General features: G+C 52.1%; 1 protein-coding gene and 1 long non-coding RNA gene across 2 annotated transcripts; one reads left to right on the top strand and one right to left on the bottom strand.

Annotated features, from left to right (window-relative positions):
* The first annotated feature begins 738 nt into the window (after positions 1-738).
* LOC311439474 (uncharacterized protein) lies at positions 739-13,913 on the top strand. The gene is made up of 11 exons (XM_084525193.1): positions 739-2,920; positions 3,662-3,776; positions 4,019-4,387; positions 4,874-5,011; positions 5,666-5,814; positions 5,960-6,021; positions 6,631-6,786; positions 7,610-7,722; positions 8,152-8,293; positions 9,201-9,383; positions 11,153-13,913. Exons 3-11 carry the CDS (start codon positions 4,329-4,331, stop codon positions 11,498-11,500), a joined length of 1,350 nt encoding a protein of 449 aa, XP_084381319.1. The 5' UTR covers positions 739-2,920; positions 3,662-3,776; positions 4,019-4,328; the 3' UTR covers positions 11,501-13,913.
* Positions 13,000-15,389, bottom strand: LOC311439478. Its single transcript, XR_014694743.1, has 2 exons — positions 14,727-15,389; positions 13,000-14,030 (listed from the first exon to the last, which is right to left on the bottom strand). It is a non-coding gene; the product is annotated as an uncharacterized lncRNA (long non-coding RNA).
* Positions 15,390-16,448: the final 1,059 nt, after the last annotated feature.

Genomic DNA, 16,448 nt, shown 5'->3' with positions numbered 1-16,448 from the left:
GCAATAAATTGGCTTACGGCACAAAACGCTGGTCGTTGTGTCAGTTTGTCCCAGGGCTTTCAGTTGGGTTATCCGACAGCTGCAGGGCTGGTTCTCACTCCTCACTCTCCCAGCTGCAGTTGTGTCACTGTGTGGTTTGTTTGTTTTCCCTTTCTTAAACATGCTCTCACGGATGCACAAAGAGCAATTTTTAGCTCATCTCTGGCCAGCATCAGGTCCCTTTGGAGCCAACGGAATCTGGCCCTTATCTAACATGGGGCTCCTTCTGGACTCTTCTCACAGAGGCTACCCCTGCAGCGCCCTGCAGATAAAACCTGGCTATGTAAACCCAATACTCCTATAGGAAGAGATCTTCTGCCATTCCTCTGGCAAATCTGGGGAGGGCCATCTGCACCCAGACGGTCTGGAGCACGGGAACACCTTCAGCCACTGTCACCAATGCAGCAGCACCACTGTGGCAGCACAAGTGAAGAATGGCCCCGCAGGAGCTGGACGTCAGGGGGGGACTGTCCCTGCATGTGGGCACGGTGCTGCCCTGTGCCTGGGAGAGTGCGGGGGTGAGCTAGGACAACTGGCAGATCAACCGCAGCTATGGATGGATGGGGAAGTAATGCTGTGCCCCTGCCAGCGGCAGGAATTAGAGGGAACGGTCAAATGAGTAGGGGAGGGGAGAAGCAAAGCCCAGAAGGGAGAAGAGAAGACGACAAAGACCCGCACTACATGACATGGTTTATTAAATGCCAAGGTGGGCGACAGAACTTGGAATTAATGGCAGGCTGTTATCTGCACAGAACCGCTGTGTTCTTGCCAGCATGGTGGGGGCAATGGCTGCTCTTGCTCACTGCCTGGAAACTGCCCAAATTAGGGGGCTGAAGGCAAGTGTTGGCAGTCTTCTTCCACCTTGGTAGAACTATGCCTTGTTTTCTGGACTGGGACGTCCTCTGCTCCACCTTCATCTGATCTGTAACAATGTTCAGCTGTGAAAACAGGGAAAGGCACAATAAGAGGGAAATGCTTAAGGAAGGAACGCATGTTTTCACCTCCAACTACAAGCATTTCAGAAGTTAGTGAAAGAAATTCCACAGGCTCCACGCAGAACATCTAAAGGGAACCTGCAAAGGACTATTGCACACCAGTGTTGTTAGCCTTAGTCCTGTGCAGCCCGCTTCATCCTCAAGTGTCCCTACTCCCTAAGCATTCAAACTGGGCATTCTTTGGAAAACTACTCCTAAAATACAGCTAAAACTACTCCTAAAATACAGAAGGCCCTGCAGAGTGACCTGGACGGGATGCTTCGATGGGCAGAGGCCAATGGGATGACATTCAACATGGCTAAGTGCCGGGTCCTGCACTTTGGCCACAACAATCTCACGCAGCGCCACAGGCCTGGGGGAGAGTGGCTCAAGAGCTGTGCAGAGGAAAAGGATCTGGGCGTGTTGGTCGATGCTGGCCTGACCATGAGCCAGCAGTGTGCCCAGGTGTCCAAGAAGACCAATGGCATCCTGGCTAGTATCAGGAACAGCGTAGCCGGCAGGAACAGGGAGGTGATTTTTCCTCTGTACTCTGCTCTGGTGAGGCTGCACCTTGAGTACTGTGTTCAGCTTTGGGCTCCTCAGTGCCAGAAGGACATCGAGGCCCTGGAACGTGTCCAGAAAAGGGCTGCGAAGCTGGTGAGGGGCCTGGAACACAAGTCCTGTGAGGAGCGGCTGAGGCAATTGGGGTTGTTTAGTCTGGAGAAGAGGAGGCTCAGGGGAGACCTCATTGCTGTCTACAGCTACCTGAAAGGAAGGTGTGGCGAGCTGGGGGTCCACCTCTTCTCTCAGGTAGCTAGTGGCAGGATTGGAGGGAATGGCCTCAAGCTGCACCAGGGGAGGATAAGCTTATAAATTAGGAGACATTTCTTCTCAGAAAGAGCAGTCGGGCATTGGAGCGGGTTGCCCAGGGAGGTGGTGGCGTCACTGCGTCACTGTCCCTGGGGGTGTTCAAGGAAAGGTTGGACCTGGCGCTTAGGGACGTGGGTTAGTGAGTGACATTGGTAGTAGGGTGATGGTTGGACCAGATGATCCTGAAGGCAACTTCCAGCCTTAATGATTCTGTACAAGTGCAGAGAACAACCCTGTATGGGCTGCTGCAGGGCATGTTAGCTCCATCCCAGCCAGACCCAGTACAACTGGGGCAGGTGCCAGCTCAACCATGGCCCCAGGGAAGTAATGCAGTGCCCTTGCCAGCCAGGCATGTTCTCGATGCCTCCTGAGGAGCCCAGCCCCGTCGCATGGCCCGAGATCCCCATCCACGCTGCGGAAGAATGTCAACTGAGGCACAAAGAGCTCTGAAGGCAGGAGCCAGAAACTGCCGCAGTCACTGCAGGACTGTGGGGGAGTGTGGCCCTCCAACCTAAGGCCACACCTAGTGACGCCCATTGTGACACCTAGTGACGCCCCTGATGATGCCCATTGTGACATCATGTGACGTAATGCTGAGACACAGTATATATGCACCCCTGCCCCCAGCAGTGCTCAGTGCTGTTGCCTCTGCTGTGGGAGCAAGAGCACTGCCCTGGCTGGGAGTCTCGGTGCGTCCCTGCCCTGCCTGGGAGCGCCAGGCCACAGCCGCTGCTCGGGGCTCGGCTCCCCTGCCCCTGCGCCTGTCCGTGTCGGACCCAAGCAGGGCCCGCAGGGCTCCAGTGGCCCCAGGTGGGCTTGTGCCCACATCCTTGCTGCAGCATGGAGAGGCTCCTGGGGCACCAGGAGCATCCGATGCCCAGCAGCACTTTGCTGTCCAGAGACAGCGATGCCCACCAGCTGCCAGAGGAGGGCCTGCATGGGCTGCACCGCGCGGCTGCCCGTGGCGACCTGGCCCGGCTGAGACAGCACTGGTGGCTGAAGAAACTACGCAAAAACCGTCTGGACCAGGCAAAGAGGTGAGGGGCTGGGGGGCATCTTAAAGGCTTGGGCTGGGACCGCTCTCCCGTGGCGTGCGAGCTTCAGCCTGGTGCCACTGCGCACGCGGCTCTGGCACCAACCCTCCTTCTGCAGCAGGTGTCAGCAAGAGCTGAGGCGATGGAGGGCTGAGACTGGGCCTTGTCCGGCCAGGCAGTCACTGGCACTGGCCATAGTCAGGAGAACGTGCTCCTAGCAGCCCTTGGCAAAGCCTTCAGCCCTGCGCGGAGAGACGGCTGAAGTGCAGGGCAGAGTCAGGAGCACGGCAGCAAGGGCACCGCCTCCCCTGGAAGCCTGGGTCAGGGCTGATCACTGCGAGGGCTTTTCCCTCTCATCTGGCAGAGGGGAAAAATCCAGCTTTGCTTGGAATTGCTGGGGCGGCTCGAGCGCTGCTCGAAGGGTGTGCCGCCGACCGCCACCGCCCTGTCCTCTCCCTGTGGGGCTGTTTAGCAGCCGCTCGGGCATTAGCAGTTCTCTCCTGTCTGGTGGGTGATCAGCGTCGCGGCGGTCACCGCCCTTCTGCTGCTTTTGTGCCGTTTTGATCGTGGAAAAACTCGGAGGCTTACACAGACTTCAGAGTCTTCATGGAGTTCCACAGCCTCCAAAGCTTACGTTCTGCTTGGCATTGGCAAGTGGAGACTTGTGGCCCTGCGCGTGTTCCAGAGCCGGGAGTGATTTCGGGCACTGCCTGCCTGTGGAAAGCTAATTTATTTTGGTTTTAGGACACCTCTGCACCTTGCTTGTGCGAACGGCCATGCAGATGTTGTTCGATTCCTGGTGCAAGAGAAGTGCCTGCTGAACCTTTGCGACAACACTGGCAGAACGCCACTGATGAAGGTATGTGGAACACGTTACTCTGCTCTAAGTGGGACTTTATCGATTGTGCTTCAAGTGACAAGTGTCTTGCTGCATTCTTCACACCAACCTGTAGAGAAACCTGAAAGTTGTAATCGGCACGTAATAGGCGTACACGAGCTCGTCTTGGAAGATGCTCTTATCTTCCAGCACCGGGAAGCTGCTGTAGCTGTGACAGACTGAAACATGGCACAAGTCCTTCCTTTTCTTTGTGTTGTTTGCAGGCAGTGGAGAGCCAGCATGAAGAATGCGTGGCGATTCTGCTAGAGCACCATGCCGACCCAAACCTGGAAGGTTACAGAGGCAACTCTGCCCTTCACCTGGCTGCCGCAGCTCCTAACACATCTCTAGCAGAGATGTTGGTTGAGCATGGTGCACACCTTGAAGCAAAGAACTGGGTAAGTTTTGAATTTGGGTAGCGCTGCTCTTTGGGAAAGGCACCTAATTCATCTGGGCTGTTCTGACTGGGGTTCTTTATCCTTTCAGGAGGGAAATACCCCGCTTCTCCTTGCCATCTCCAGCAATCATGAAGAGATGGTAAACTTTCTTCTTCAAAAAGGAGCGACTGTGTGTGATAAAAATGACTTTGGAAGGTGAGGCATTGCTCCAAAGTGCATGCGGGTCTCCTTAGCATTGTCACTGGAAGGATCAGGAGAAAGAGAGTCAGTGTTGTCCGAGAGACAATGGGCATTAAGTGAAACAAGAGGCCTTCCCAGAGCTGCTTAGGAGAAACCCTCTCGGCATAAGGAAGGTTAATCAGGGGAGCAGGTGGTGCCAGGGGTTTGAGCAGCCTCCATCCTTGGAGGCTTTGAAGAGCAGCGTGGAAGAAGCCTTGAGCAACGTGGTCTGGACTCGTGGTCTGGGCTGACTCTGTTCTGGGGAGGCGGTTGGCCAGGAGGCGTCCCGAGGTGCCTTCCAGCCTCAGTCCTGCAACACTCCCCTGTGTGTGGCTTTGCTTTCCCTGAGCTTGTAGGAATCGGGGAGGGAATTGTTTGGGGAGTAGACAGGGGGTAGAATAATAACAACACAGAGCCTGCAAATGCTGCTATGTTTCATAAATCATCTTTTGGATGCTTTAGGACTGCTCTTATGCTTGCCGCTTCTGTTGGGGAAATGGATGTAGTAGAGCTACTTCTTTCCTACGGTGCTACCATTGCTTGCAAAGATGTTGCTGGCTACACGGCTGTGGATTATGCTCTCCACTCGGGACACATTGGGTGAGTGTTTTGTACGTCGCTGTCAGAGCGGCTGAGTTGTCAGAGTGTCCATGCTGATTTGTCACCCTCTGTGGTAGATGCACAAAGTTTAATGAAAAGAAAATTAGAAATCCCGCTTGCGTTACTAAGCCCAGTTCCACTCCACTGGCCAGGAAAGAGGCACTCTTTCTTTCAGTGTTGAGTCACTGTCAGAGCAGCTAACAGAGTTGTCAGAGTGTCTGTGCTGATTTGTCACCCTTAGTGGTAGATGCACGAAGGCTTAATGATATCTTCAGACCATTCTTGAAGCTGGGCTCAGTGATGTCTTCTCATAAGTCTCCTTCCCAAGTCAAGAGAGGATTTGGAAGTAGAGGAGAACTTCCACCCACAAGGCTCTCCTAGAAATCCCGCTTGTGTTGCTAAGCCCAGTTCCACTCCACTGAGCAGGGAAGAGGCGCCTGTTCTTTCAGTGGAGATCTTACCAGTGTCCCTTCAGATAAACCCTCAAAGAGATCCCTGGTGGCGTAGCAGGTCCACCATCATGGGGAGACTGACACCGCACACAGACAGTTCTGAACCGGTTCCAAGTCAGTTGCTGTCCTCGGCAAGAGCAAGGATCCTGAGCAAGGATGTTTTGGATCTGACTGCCTGTACGTTCTCTCTTTCTACGCGTAGCATTGCCAGGAAACTGGTAGAACGCGCACACTGTGAAAAGACGGGAGAAGCTTCTGCTGATGCTGCGCAAGACACAGTAGTCCCCAGCAGATTTTGCCCTCTGACGACTGAGCGTTTTCTATTTCACACACGTGCTTTGGATGGAGAAGGTAGGATCCTGTAGTGTGGAAGAGCTGATGAGGACTGTGGCCTGATGTCAGACCCTTTCCCGTATTTGGGGTCAGGGCTTGACTGGCAGGGAAACGCAGAGTGCCAGGAATGCTAACACTGTCTTGCTTTGTCCGTCCCTTGTAGGCGCCCTGCCAGCTGTAGGAGCAGAGCAGGAGGAAGAGGCTGAATTGCCCACGGATCACGAGGTACTTTCTGTGAAGGGCCCACTGGCTGCCACTTGGCTCGCTTACTTTGGGGCAAGTTTACCTCTGGGCTCGCTTCCCTCTGTTGCTGCCTCTGCCACATGTTTGTGACTGGGGGCCCTTGAACTTCTTGTGCTCCAGCCCAGCTCTTCAGTTTGCACTGAGCTGGTGAAACTGCTAGGAGACCTGGGTCCTGCTGCAGCCGGTCTTTCAGTTACAGTTCCAGTCGAGGGGAAGCATATTCTACATAATGAAGCAGCAAAGGTTCTTCCTGCTGCTTGAAATCTTCTGAGCTTCTCAAAAGAACAGGCCCTAAGTGGATTATTGCTTTTGACCGTACGCCACCAGCACTAAAATAACCTTTAGATGGACAAGTTTTAGGCCAACAACCAACGGATAGCAGAGCATGGCTCATACAGAGAGCTGCTGATAGTCGAAGCTAAGAAAGATGGAGAGAGGTTCCCAGCTGCGCAGATGCCTGGTGCTTGTGTGCGTCTGACCCTTCATTTCACTCAGAAGACTAACCTAATAGTAGAACGAAGAGTAACAGCACGGCTCATATTCCCATGTTCTCACTGACTTTGTCATGCTCACGGAACCCCATTTCTTTAGGATCGAGACAGACAGCTGCAGCTGGAGCTTCCTGTTGCTCTTCAAAGACTATTAAGGTTACAAGAAGCCGCACGGGAATATACTGAGAGCCAGCGCAGTGACATGGAGAAAGGCATACAGTGCTTGCGAGCGCAACTGAACGTATTTCAAGCTGAGGTATGGAAAGGCTGCACTATAGGGATAAATCTGAGAGCGGTTGTGCTTTCTCTTCCCTTCTTCCCCCCCTTCTGCTGGTGACCAACACAACGGGCCTTTGGAGGAGCTTTTCATAAGCTGGAGGTGCAAGGCAGTGTGTTAGGAGCCACCTCCTTGTGAGCAGACGGCATCAGAGAATGATAGAATATCCGAGTTGGAAGGGACCCACAAGGATCATGGAGACCATTTACCGTTTTTGTTGCCCTCCATTGGACGCTCACTCGCAGCTTTATATCTTTCTTAAACTGTGGCGCGCAGAACTGCACCCAGTGCTCTACGTGAAGCCGCATCAGCGCAGAGAAGAGCAGGACATTCACTTCCCTTGACTGGCTAGCCAGGCCGTTCTTGATGTGCCCCAGGATACGGTTGGCCTTCCTGGCCGCCAAGGCACCCTGCTGGCTCACGCTCAGCTTGCTGTTGATGAAAACCCCAACAGCCCTTTCTGCGGGACTGCCTCCCGGCATCTCTTCCCCGGTCTGTACGTGTAGCCAGGGTTGCCCCTTCCCAAGTGCAGAATCCAGTGCTTGCTCTTGTTCAACTTCACATTGTTGATGATTGCCCAGCTCTCTAATTTCTCCAGATCTCTCCGCAAGGCCTCACCACACTTAACAGTTCCACCCAATTTGGTATCATCCGCAAACTTGCTCAGAAAGCCTTCAAGTCCTTCATCCAAATCATTTATGAAAACATTGAAGAGGACTCCTCATAAAATGGAGCCCTGTGGAACCTCACTAGTAACAGATCTCCAGCCTGATTATGCAATGTATCTCTTCTGTTTTGAAAGTGTCAGTGTGAGAGAAGGAAAGAGAAGAAGCAGGTCGAGTTGAAAAGCCCAGTCGAAGTGCGTCTCGAGCAGGAAATGAAAAGGAACAGTGAACTGCAGAGAGAATGTGACAGGTATGGCTTGTTAGCACTTTAAAGAGAGATCCCATAGAGTAGAAATCAAGCTTCATGGAGGCTGATTGTAAAAGTAGGTGAGGGTAACTGTCTGTGAGCAAATTCAAGCCTCACGCTAGGCCTTACAAGGCTCTTCTGTAAGCGTGCCTATGCTTTTACAGAGCTGCCAAAAGAACTTCAAATGCAGGTTGCCCTGCAAGTCTCCTGGGAGGGAAGGAAGTCCCTTCTCCATTTGTTCCTCCGTTGAGGCGCAAGGTGGACCCTCCAAGTGATCTGTGGCACTGGAATGCTGGTTTTTCTCAGTAACTCCTGGTCTGTCAAGCACGTTAAAGAAGAAGCAAGCCACCTCTATGCTGTTTATGTCTGAGAATGTGAAACAGGCTGGTAGTTCCTTCACCTCATTGTTTTCTTGACTAACTTGCTGCGCAGGTTAAGGAGGCATCTGGACGCAGCTCTGCAGAAACTAAGCAAATATGAGGCCAGAGAAAGAGAGACCCAGTTTAATACTGCAGAAGACATGACGAGCAGCTGCTCTGAGGGGGCCCGTGAAGTTGATAAATTAACAGCAAAGGTGAGCTCTGGATTCTGCAGGATTTTGTGATTTCTTTTTTTTTTGTCTGTTAATGTTTGTACCTGTGTTGTTCTTTTCTATACTGCTTCTCGTATTGTGAGTTGTCTGTTCTCTCCTCGGTGCTCCTTCTGTTGTCAAACATAGCGGGTAGTGTAGAACGAGTCAAGTGCCCTTGTGGTGGCTCATTGAAGAATTCTGTTAAATGATAGTGAATGGCATCATGTCTAGGAAGTGTAAAATGAAGATTAAGTTCCCGTTTTGTCTTTCGTTTGTTTGTTTGTTACTCCTTTGTTTCTTTTGTGAGGGTTTTGGTTTCGCTTTCTGTCTATTTATAAAAGGCAGGAACCTCCCGAGTGTATTTTTAGTAGGTATAAAAAAGGGTCTGTTTCTGGAGGATGAGGGCAAGACAGCACCGCAGTTGACCTTTGGGACTTAATGGAACATCTGCTATATCCTCCGTATCCTTGCACCCACACATCAGCTTTGACCAGGAGAGAAAAGGCCTTCCTCCAGCAGCTCTGCCAAAATGGCCTCCTGAGGCACTGTTTGCAAAGCTTTCAGAGTAACGGCAGGAAGAGCATTGGTTGCTCGTGCCTACTCCGTTCTGCACTGCAGCGCTTCCCCCCCAACACACACAATAGGCGTTCTTTCTGGTGTCTGGGTAGAGGCGTGTTTGATGTCCCATGAGCAGAGGAGCATTTCGGGCAAGAGCGTCCCTAGCACCTTTCAGGCCAGTCTCCCTGCAGAAGAACCGAGGAAAGATGGAAACTTGGGGAATCCTGTCAGCAGTGACCTAAAAGCTGTTCTGTTAAAAGACGAGCCTGCCTTTACTTTGCTTTCAATACCAAGTCAGAAGGTGACAAACACCATCTTGACGCCCTACCCCTTTGTGCTTTGCTCTCCACAGCTCAAAGAACTTTCGCAGCTGCTGGAGATGGAGTCTGAAAAACGCAGGCAGCTAGAAGCACAAAATTGTGACCTGCAAGACGAGCTGTCTGCTCTGTGTGACTCTCAGGAAAAACTGGAGAAGACCAATGGCCAGCTGCAAGAAGAGGTGGCATACATCAAAGATCTTCTGAAGACTTCCAAGGTGGGTCACGAGCAAAAGCAACAGCATGAGACAGAGATAAGAAAGAGCCTGACAAGGAACAAGTGCTCATACCAGAAGTCGCAGGACATATTTGTATTTGGGGTCTTGCCCCTCTTTCTTTCTGTGAGGCGTTGTTCTCCACTGGCACAGAAGTCCCCGCAAATTGTGTATGGAGCCTTTGGAAAAGGCTTACAAGCAGAGCACTGTCTTACAGAGGCAAAATGTCTTAGTACTAGCTCTGAGGTAAAAACGGAGTGCTGAGAACTGGTGTTGACCAGATTAAAATGAACGGTTGACCTGGGGCAGTTTCTGGGTTCTGCCTTGACAACTGGTGGTAGTGAGGAGGCAGAGTGGCCTAACCTTAGTGAGGCTGAGCCCTTGAAACTGGCTATGTGATAGGTAAACATGAGCTCTGGATTCTGCAGGATTTTGTGATTTTTTCTTTTGTCTGTTAATGTTCATGCCTGTGATGTTCTTTTCCATGCTGCTTCTTGTATTGTGAGTTGTCTGTTCTCTCCTTGGTGCTCCTTCTGTTGTCATCCATAGCAGGTGAACGCAGATGCAGTTGTCGTTATGAGTCAAAATGAACGTGCAGAGCAGTATCTGTGAGGGCACTCTGAGGGCAGGCTGCTCTGTGGAGGAAGGACGAGCTGAGAGTCACAGCAAGGCTGGCGGGCTCAGTGGCTTCACAGGCCATGGCACAGGCCCACAGCACTTTTCAGGTCTGGCAGGAGCAACTCCACCTGTCTGAAGTTGGCTCTGCCCAAGATCACTTCTGGAGCCCTGTCTTAGGAGTTGAGCCAGTGACGCTTTTGTAACTTGCCGCTCACCAGCCGCTGTCTCAGCCTGTCTTTCCCTAGCCAGGGGCACCCTGATGTCGAGGACCAAGAAGTGCTTTTGAGCTGCCGTGGGTGTCTTGTTCAGTTGCATGGAACCCTTTAGCTACCTTTCCCCTCGTTACTGAGAGGTGCTGCTAAGGCACACGTGTGCTTTAGAAGGTTCTGTAGAAGGCCTCAAGTGCCCTTGTGGTGGCCCATTCTTAGTCCAAAGGCTCGTAGCATTCTCGTGGCTTCACTGCCATTCGAAGAGTTCTGTTATTTGAAAGGAAATAGCATTGTGTGTAGGCACTGTAATATGAAGATTAATTTTGTTTTTGATTTTTTTTATTTTTCTGATATTTTTTTTTCTATTTATAAAAGGCAGGAACCTCCCGAGTGTATTTTTAGTAGGTATAAAAAAGGGTCTGTTTCTGGAGGATGAGGGCAAGACAGCACCGCAGTTGACCTTTGGGACTTAATGGAACATCTGCTATATCCTCCGTATACTTGCAACCACACATCAGCTTTGACCAGGAGAGAAAAGGCCTTCCTCCAGCAGCTCTGCCAAAATGGCCTCCTGAGGCACTGTTTGCAAAGCTTTCAGAGTAACGGCAGGAAGAGCATTGGTTGCTCGTGCCTACTCCGTTCTGCACTGCAGCGCTTCCCCCCCCAACACACACAATAGGCGTTCTTTCTGGTGTCTGGGTAGAGGCGTGTTTGATGTCCCATGAGCAGAGGAGCATTTCGGGCAAGAGCGTCCCTAGCACCTTTCAGGCCAGTCTCCCTGCAGAAGAACCAAGGAAGGATGGAAACTTGGGGAATCCTGTCAGCAGTGATCTAAAAGCTGTTCTGTTCAAAGACGAGCCTGCCTTTACTTTGCTTTCAATACCAAGTCAGAGGGTGACAAACACCATCTTGACGCCCTACCCCTTTGTGCTTTCCTCTCCACAGCTCAAAGAACTTCCGCAGCAGCTGGAAATAGAGTCTGAAAAACGCAGGCAGCTAGAAGCACAAAATTGTGACCTGCAAGACGAGCTGTCTGCTCTGCGTGACTCTCAGAGAAAACTGGAGAAGACCAATGGCCAGCTGAGAGAAGAGGTGGCATACATCAAAGATCTTCTGGAGACGTCCAAGGTGGGTCACGAGCAAAAGCAACAGCATGAGACAGAGATAAGAAAGGGCCTGACAAGGAACAAGTGCTCATACCAGAAGTCGCAGGACATATTTGTATTTGGGGTCTTGCCCCTCTTTCCTTCTGTGAGGCGTTGTTCTCCACTGGCGCAGAAGTCACTGAACTGAACAGAATTATGTATGGAGCCTTTGGAAAAGGCTTACTTTCTCCTCCTGAGAAATAGGATCGTTGACCTGTGGTAGTTTCCGTGTTCTGCCTTGACTGCTGGTGGTAGTGAGGAGGCAAGTGCCCTGCCCTTAGTGAGGCTGGGCCCTTGAAACTGGCTATGTGCGACTGATGGGGGGATGGTTCTCTTCTTCTTTGTGGTGATGGAAATTTCATTATCTTCTTCAGACACAGGCAGCCTCCCCAGACATGCAAGAGCTGTCAAGATCTCCTCCTTGTGCTTCTCCGAGCAAGAAGCCAACGCACAGAAGCAGAGATGCTGAGTCTGAAGAGGAGGATGGAGGGAGAAAGACACCGCAAGAGCATACTTTTCCAAATGAGTCTGTTGAGGCAAAACTGGAAAGGTACAAGCACTACTATCGGGAAGAACGAAAGCTCAGAAGACTTCTAGAAAATGACCTGCAAAGGTATGTCTAGACTGCTTTTTGGAATGTGAGCAAGATGCTGCTTTTTCCTTGTACGTTCTCCTCCTAAAAACCCTTTTGTATGTCTGGTCAACATGATGTCAGTAAATATGCCTACAATTGCACAGTCCCTCTCTGCGCCTGCTCCACGTGGGGTCCCTCTCACGGGATGCCGTCCTTCCTGAACTGAGCCTGCGGGGGCTGTCCAGTGCTCTTCAAGCACTGCTCCCACATGGCTCCGTACCACGGGGTCCATCCCCCAGGAGCAAACTGCTCCAGCACGGGTCCCCCATGGGTGGCAGCTCACCCTAGCCCCCCTGCTCCTGCATGGGCTCCTCTCCACGGGCTGCAGCTCCGGCCCGGGCCCTGCTCCCGTGGGAGCTCTCCATGAGCCACAGCCTCCTCCAGGCCACAGCCACCTGCTCCACCGGGGGCTCCTCCACCCATGGGGGGGCTGCAGCGTGGAGATCCTTCTCATAGAGGCCACCTCTGCAGCCCCTTGCAACCCAAACCTTGCCATGCACACCCAATACAGCGATGTAAGGCAGAAAAGAGGAACTGCATGTCCTATTGTCGTGGCAACAAACTAAGAATGCTTAAAGAAGTATGAGCCTTCTAGAGAGCAGAACCTGATTCTGTGAAGTCTATGGCTTTGGCTGCCATTTTGGCAGCAAGTCTGAGATTGGAGTTTTCCTTAGGCAGGGGAGGATATCCCTGACTCTTTATGCAGGTGATGCATCTTCCAGAAGAAGCCACATAAATCCACAGCATCGGCGATACTTCTGCACCATGGATGCAGGCTCTCCAAAAACCTCAAATCAAATGATGTTTTTGTGTTTAGACGCCATTAATCCCTTCCACTCTCAGAAGTCAAACGCTTGTCAAAGACCCGGAGAGTAGCTTTGCCAAACTGTAACCAAATATAATTCTTGCATGCATCTGACTTTTTCAGAGCTCGTCAGAGTCTAGACAAAAGCAACGCTAAGCTCCACCGGAAGCACCACTGAAGCCTGCGTGGCTAAGGTCAGCATTCATAAATGTTATTCTCAACCTCTCGGAAAGAATATCTGTGAGCAAGCTTATGCTTCTGAGCCTCAAGTTAGAATCCCTTTGTGGGTCCAAAACACACCGTCTTTATGCTAAAACAACTGCTAAGCATCAGAAGAGTACACAACTGTATGGGGGAGGGCTGAAGACCTCTGGTCATGGCGGGGGTGCAGAATACAGAGTGCCCTTCTTCTTCTGCAAAGCCATAAGGGAAAGAGTGAACGGAAAGGGAGAATAGACAAAATGACCGTACAAATGGTAATGAGAGAACAGGCACCAGACAAAGACATGCCACACCGAAGGCTGCGGTAGGGCCAGGTGGCAGCACGAAGATGTTTGCCTTTTCAAAGGCAGATCCTTTTCAACGTTTTCAAGGTGAATGCGGAAGCTGCATTTTAGGAGTAGTGTTCCAAAGAATGCCCAGTTTGAGTGCTTAGGGAGTAGGGACACTCGAGGATGAAGAGGGCTGCACAGGACTAACGCTAACACTGCTAAGCAAGAGTCATTTGCAGGTTCCCTTCAGATGTTCCGTGTGTAGCTTCTGGAATTTCCTTCACTAATTTTTCACATACTGGTAATTGGAGGTGAAAACATGTGTTCCTGCCTTGTGCATTTCCTTATTTTGCATTTCCCTGTTTTCACAGCTGAACATTATTACAGATCAGATGAAGGTGGAGCAGAGGACGTCCCAGTCCAGAAAACAAGGCGTGGTTCTACCAAGGTGGAAGAAGTCTGCCAACACTTGCCTTCAGCCCCCTAATTTGGGCAGTTTCCAGGCAGTGAGCAAGAGCAGCCGTTGCCCCCACCATACTGGCAAGAACGCAGCGGTTCTGTGCAGATAACAGCCTGCCTGTAATTCCAAGTGCTGTCGCCCACCTTGGCATGTAATAAACCATGTCTTGTAGTGGGGGTCTTTGTCTTCTTCCCTTCTCCCTTCTGGGCTTTGCTTCTCCTTTCCAATGGCCATGTGACCATTCCCTCTGATTCCTTCTGCTTGTCTCCCTTGCTGACCAGGAGCATTCTGTGAACAGCAAATGTGTTATTTCCGTTGTGAGAATCAGACCAAGCCTTTTGCAGATGTGTCTTGTGAGTTTCACAGTACCAAGGGAAACTCAGGGGCAAGCTAGGGACAAGGGCTTGGGATGGCAAAAGGGAGAATACACAAAGACAGAGGTGTCATTTGCCTCCTGTGGCTAGAAATGGTTCCCTTGCAAAAGGGATAGCCCACGACAAGCGGAGGACCTCAACCACACTGTCCATGAGGCTGGCAGAGAGCTTTAATGCTGTGGCCAGATTTCTGAATGCAGGGCAAATGATTTGTAGGCTTCAAACCAGCATCCTCTGAGCAAGGTGTTCTCCTGGGAAGGAGACTCGGGCTCTCCCATATAAAGAGATCTTCTGACACTCATCTGGCAAATTCGGGGAGGGCTGAAGGGATAGAGGAAAACACCACCTGCGTGCCCACTGCATCCAGCAATTCCCTCTATCCCCTGAAGTCCCTTTTGGAAGCCTCCAGGCTTCTCTCAGCAATTTCGTCACTGCCAGCCTGAATTCTCACCAATGGGGAAAAATCGGAGGGGCTAACAAGGTCAGGAAGTTTCCTGGGAATGGCCTTGACCCGAGCCCCAGGTAGGCTTCAGACTTCCCTATGGGTAGGGTCTACCTGACATACGGGGCCCTCTGTTCCCTTCAGAAGGGAGTCGCCTACAACCATTACCCTTCTTTCCTTCTGGCTGGAGGAAGTCTTGAAGCATGGAGTCGACTTGCCAGGTCCTTGTGGCTCCCTCGCCTGCCTCCAGTGACCTAGATGAGGAAAAGCGCCTTGCCACCGTGATCCCCTGCTCCGTCACAGCACGCGACTGCCTCGGACTGTGAACCTCTACAGAGGGAGAAAGAGAAGGGAGCAGGGGGAACTTCTCATCCACTGTGAAGGATTCACATTGCAAGACTCCTTGTTGGCCTATGCAGTGACTGTGGGACACACCTCTGTGGTGGTTTTACTCCGGTGGGCAGCTGAGCTCCACCACAACCGCTTGCTCACTGCCCCTCCTCAAAGAGAGGAAAGGGCTCAAGGGTTGAGACAAGAATGGGGAGATCACTCAACAATTATTGTGAAGGGCAAAACAAACTCAGAGTATGGAAATTAATAAAACCTACTGGCTATTATTAACAAGCTACAGAAGTTAGAAACAAAGGAAAGAAACCAAAACCACCTTCCTCCCATCCACCCTCTTCCACCTTCTTACCCCAAAGAGCATGGGGGAATGGGTGCTGCGGTCAGTCCCTGATGCTTTTGTCTCCACCGCTCCTTCACGGTCACCCTCTGCCCCTGCTCCACGTGGGGTCCCTCCCGCGAGACGCCCCGGACACAGCCTGCGGGGGCTGCCCACAGGCAGCAGCTCTTCAAGCACTGCTCCCACATGGCTCGGTACCACAGGGTCCATCCTCCAGGAGCAAACTGCTCCAGCACGGGTCCCCCACAGGCATCAGCATCCCCCAGACCCCCTGCTCCTGCGTGGGCTCCTCTCCATGGGCCGCAGCCTCCTCCAGGCCACAGCCACCTGCTCCACCGGGGGCTCCTCCACCCATGGGGGGGCTGCAGTGTGGCGATCTGCTCCGTGTGGGACCCATGGGCTGCAGGGGGACAGCCTGCTCCACCAGGGGCCTCTCCACAGGCCGCAGGGGAACTGCTGCTGCGTGCCTGGAGCACCTCCTGCCCTCCCGCTGCATTGAGCATGGGGGCTGCTGTGGGATTATTCTGGGTTGTGCCTGCGTGCACGAGGGGAAGGGTCTGGGGTGCCTGCGAGCACAGTGGGAGGGGTCCTGGGTTCCTGGGTGGGACGCTTTGACACTATATAAAATAATGTCACGCAGCAATAAATTGGCTTACGGCACAAAACGCTGGTCGTTGTGTCAGTTTGTCCCAGGGCTTTCAGTTGGGTTATCCGACAGCTGCAGGGCTGGTTCTCACTCCTCACTCTCCCAGCTGCAGTTGTGTCACTGTGTGGTTTGTTTGTTTTCCCTTTCTTAAACATGCTCTCACGGATGCACAAAGAGCAATTTTTAGCTCATCTCTGGCCAGCATCAGGTCCCTTTGGAGCCAACGGAATCTGGCCCTTATCTAACATGGGGCTCCTTCTGGACTCTTCTCACAGAGGCTACCCCTGCAGCACCCTGCAGATAAAACCTGGCTATGTAAACCCAATACTCCTATAGGAAGAGATCTTCTGCCATTCCTCTGGCAAATCTGGGGAGGGCCATCTGCACCCAGACGGTCTGGAGCACGGGAACACCTTCAGCCACTGTCACCAATGCAGCAGCACCACTGTGGCAGCACAAGTGAAGAATGGCCCCGCAGGAGCTGGACGTCAGGGGGGGACTGTCCCTGCATGTGGGCACGGTGCTGCCCTGTGCCTGGGAGAGTGCGGGGGTGAGCTAG

This window comes from Aythya ferina (assembly GCF_964211825.1).
Source record: "Aythya ferina genome assembly, chromosome: 1".
NCBI classification, from domain to species: domain Eukaryota; kingdom Metazoa; phylum Chordata; class Aves; order Anseriformes; family Anatidae; genus Aythya; species Aythya ferina.
Note: the sequence above shows the minus strand (reverse complement) of the source record. Positions and strands in the feature narration are given on the sequence as shown.

Excerpts from the sequence above, each read along its gene's own strand:
- LOC311439474 (XM_084525193.1), top strand. The coding sequence starts at position 4,329 with ATGGTAAACTTTCTTCTTCAAAAAGGAGCGACTGTGTGTGATAAAAAT. Across the intron at positions 5,012-5,665 it reads CTCCACTCGGGACACATTGG|CATTGCCAGGAAACTGGTAG; the intron begins GTGAGTGTTTTG and ends TTCTACGCGTAG. Across the intron at positions 8,294-9,200 it reads TTGATAAATTAACAGCAAAG|CTCAAAGAACTTTCGCAGCT; the intron begins GTGAGCTCTGGA and ends TGCTCTCCACAG.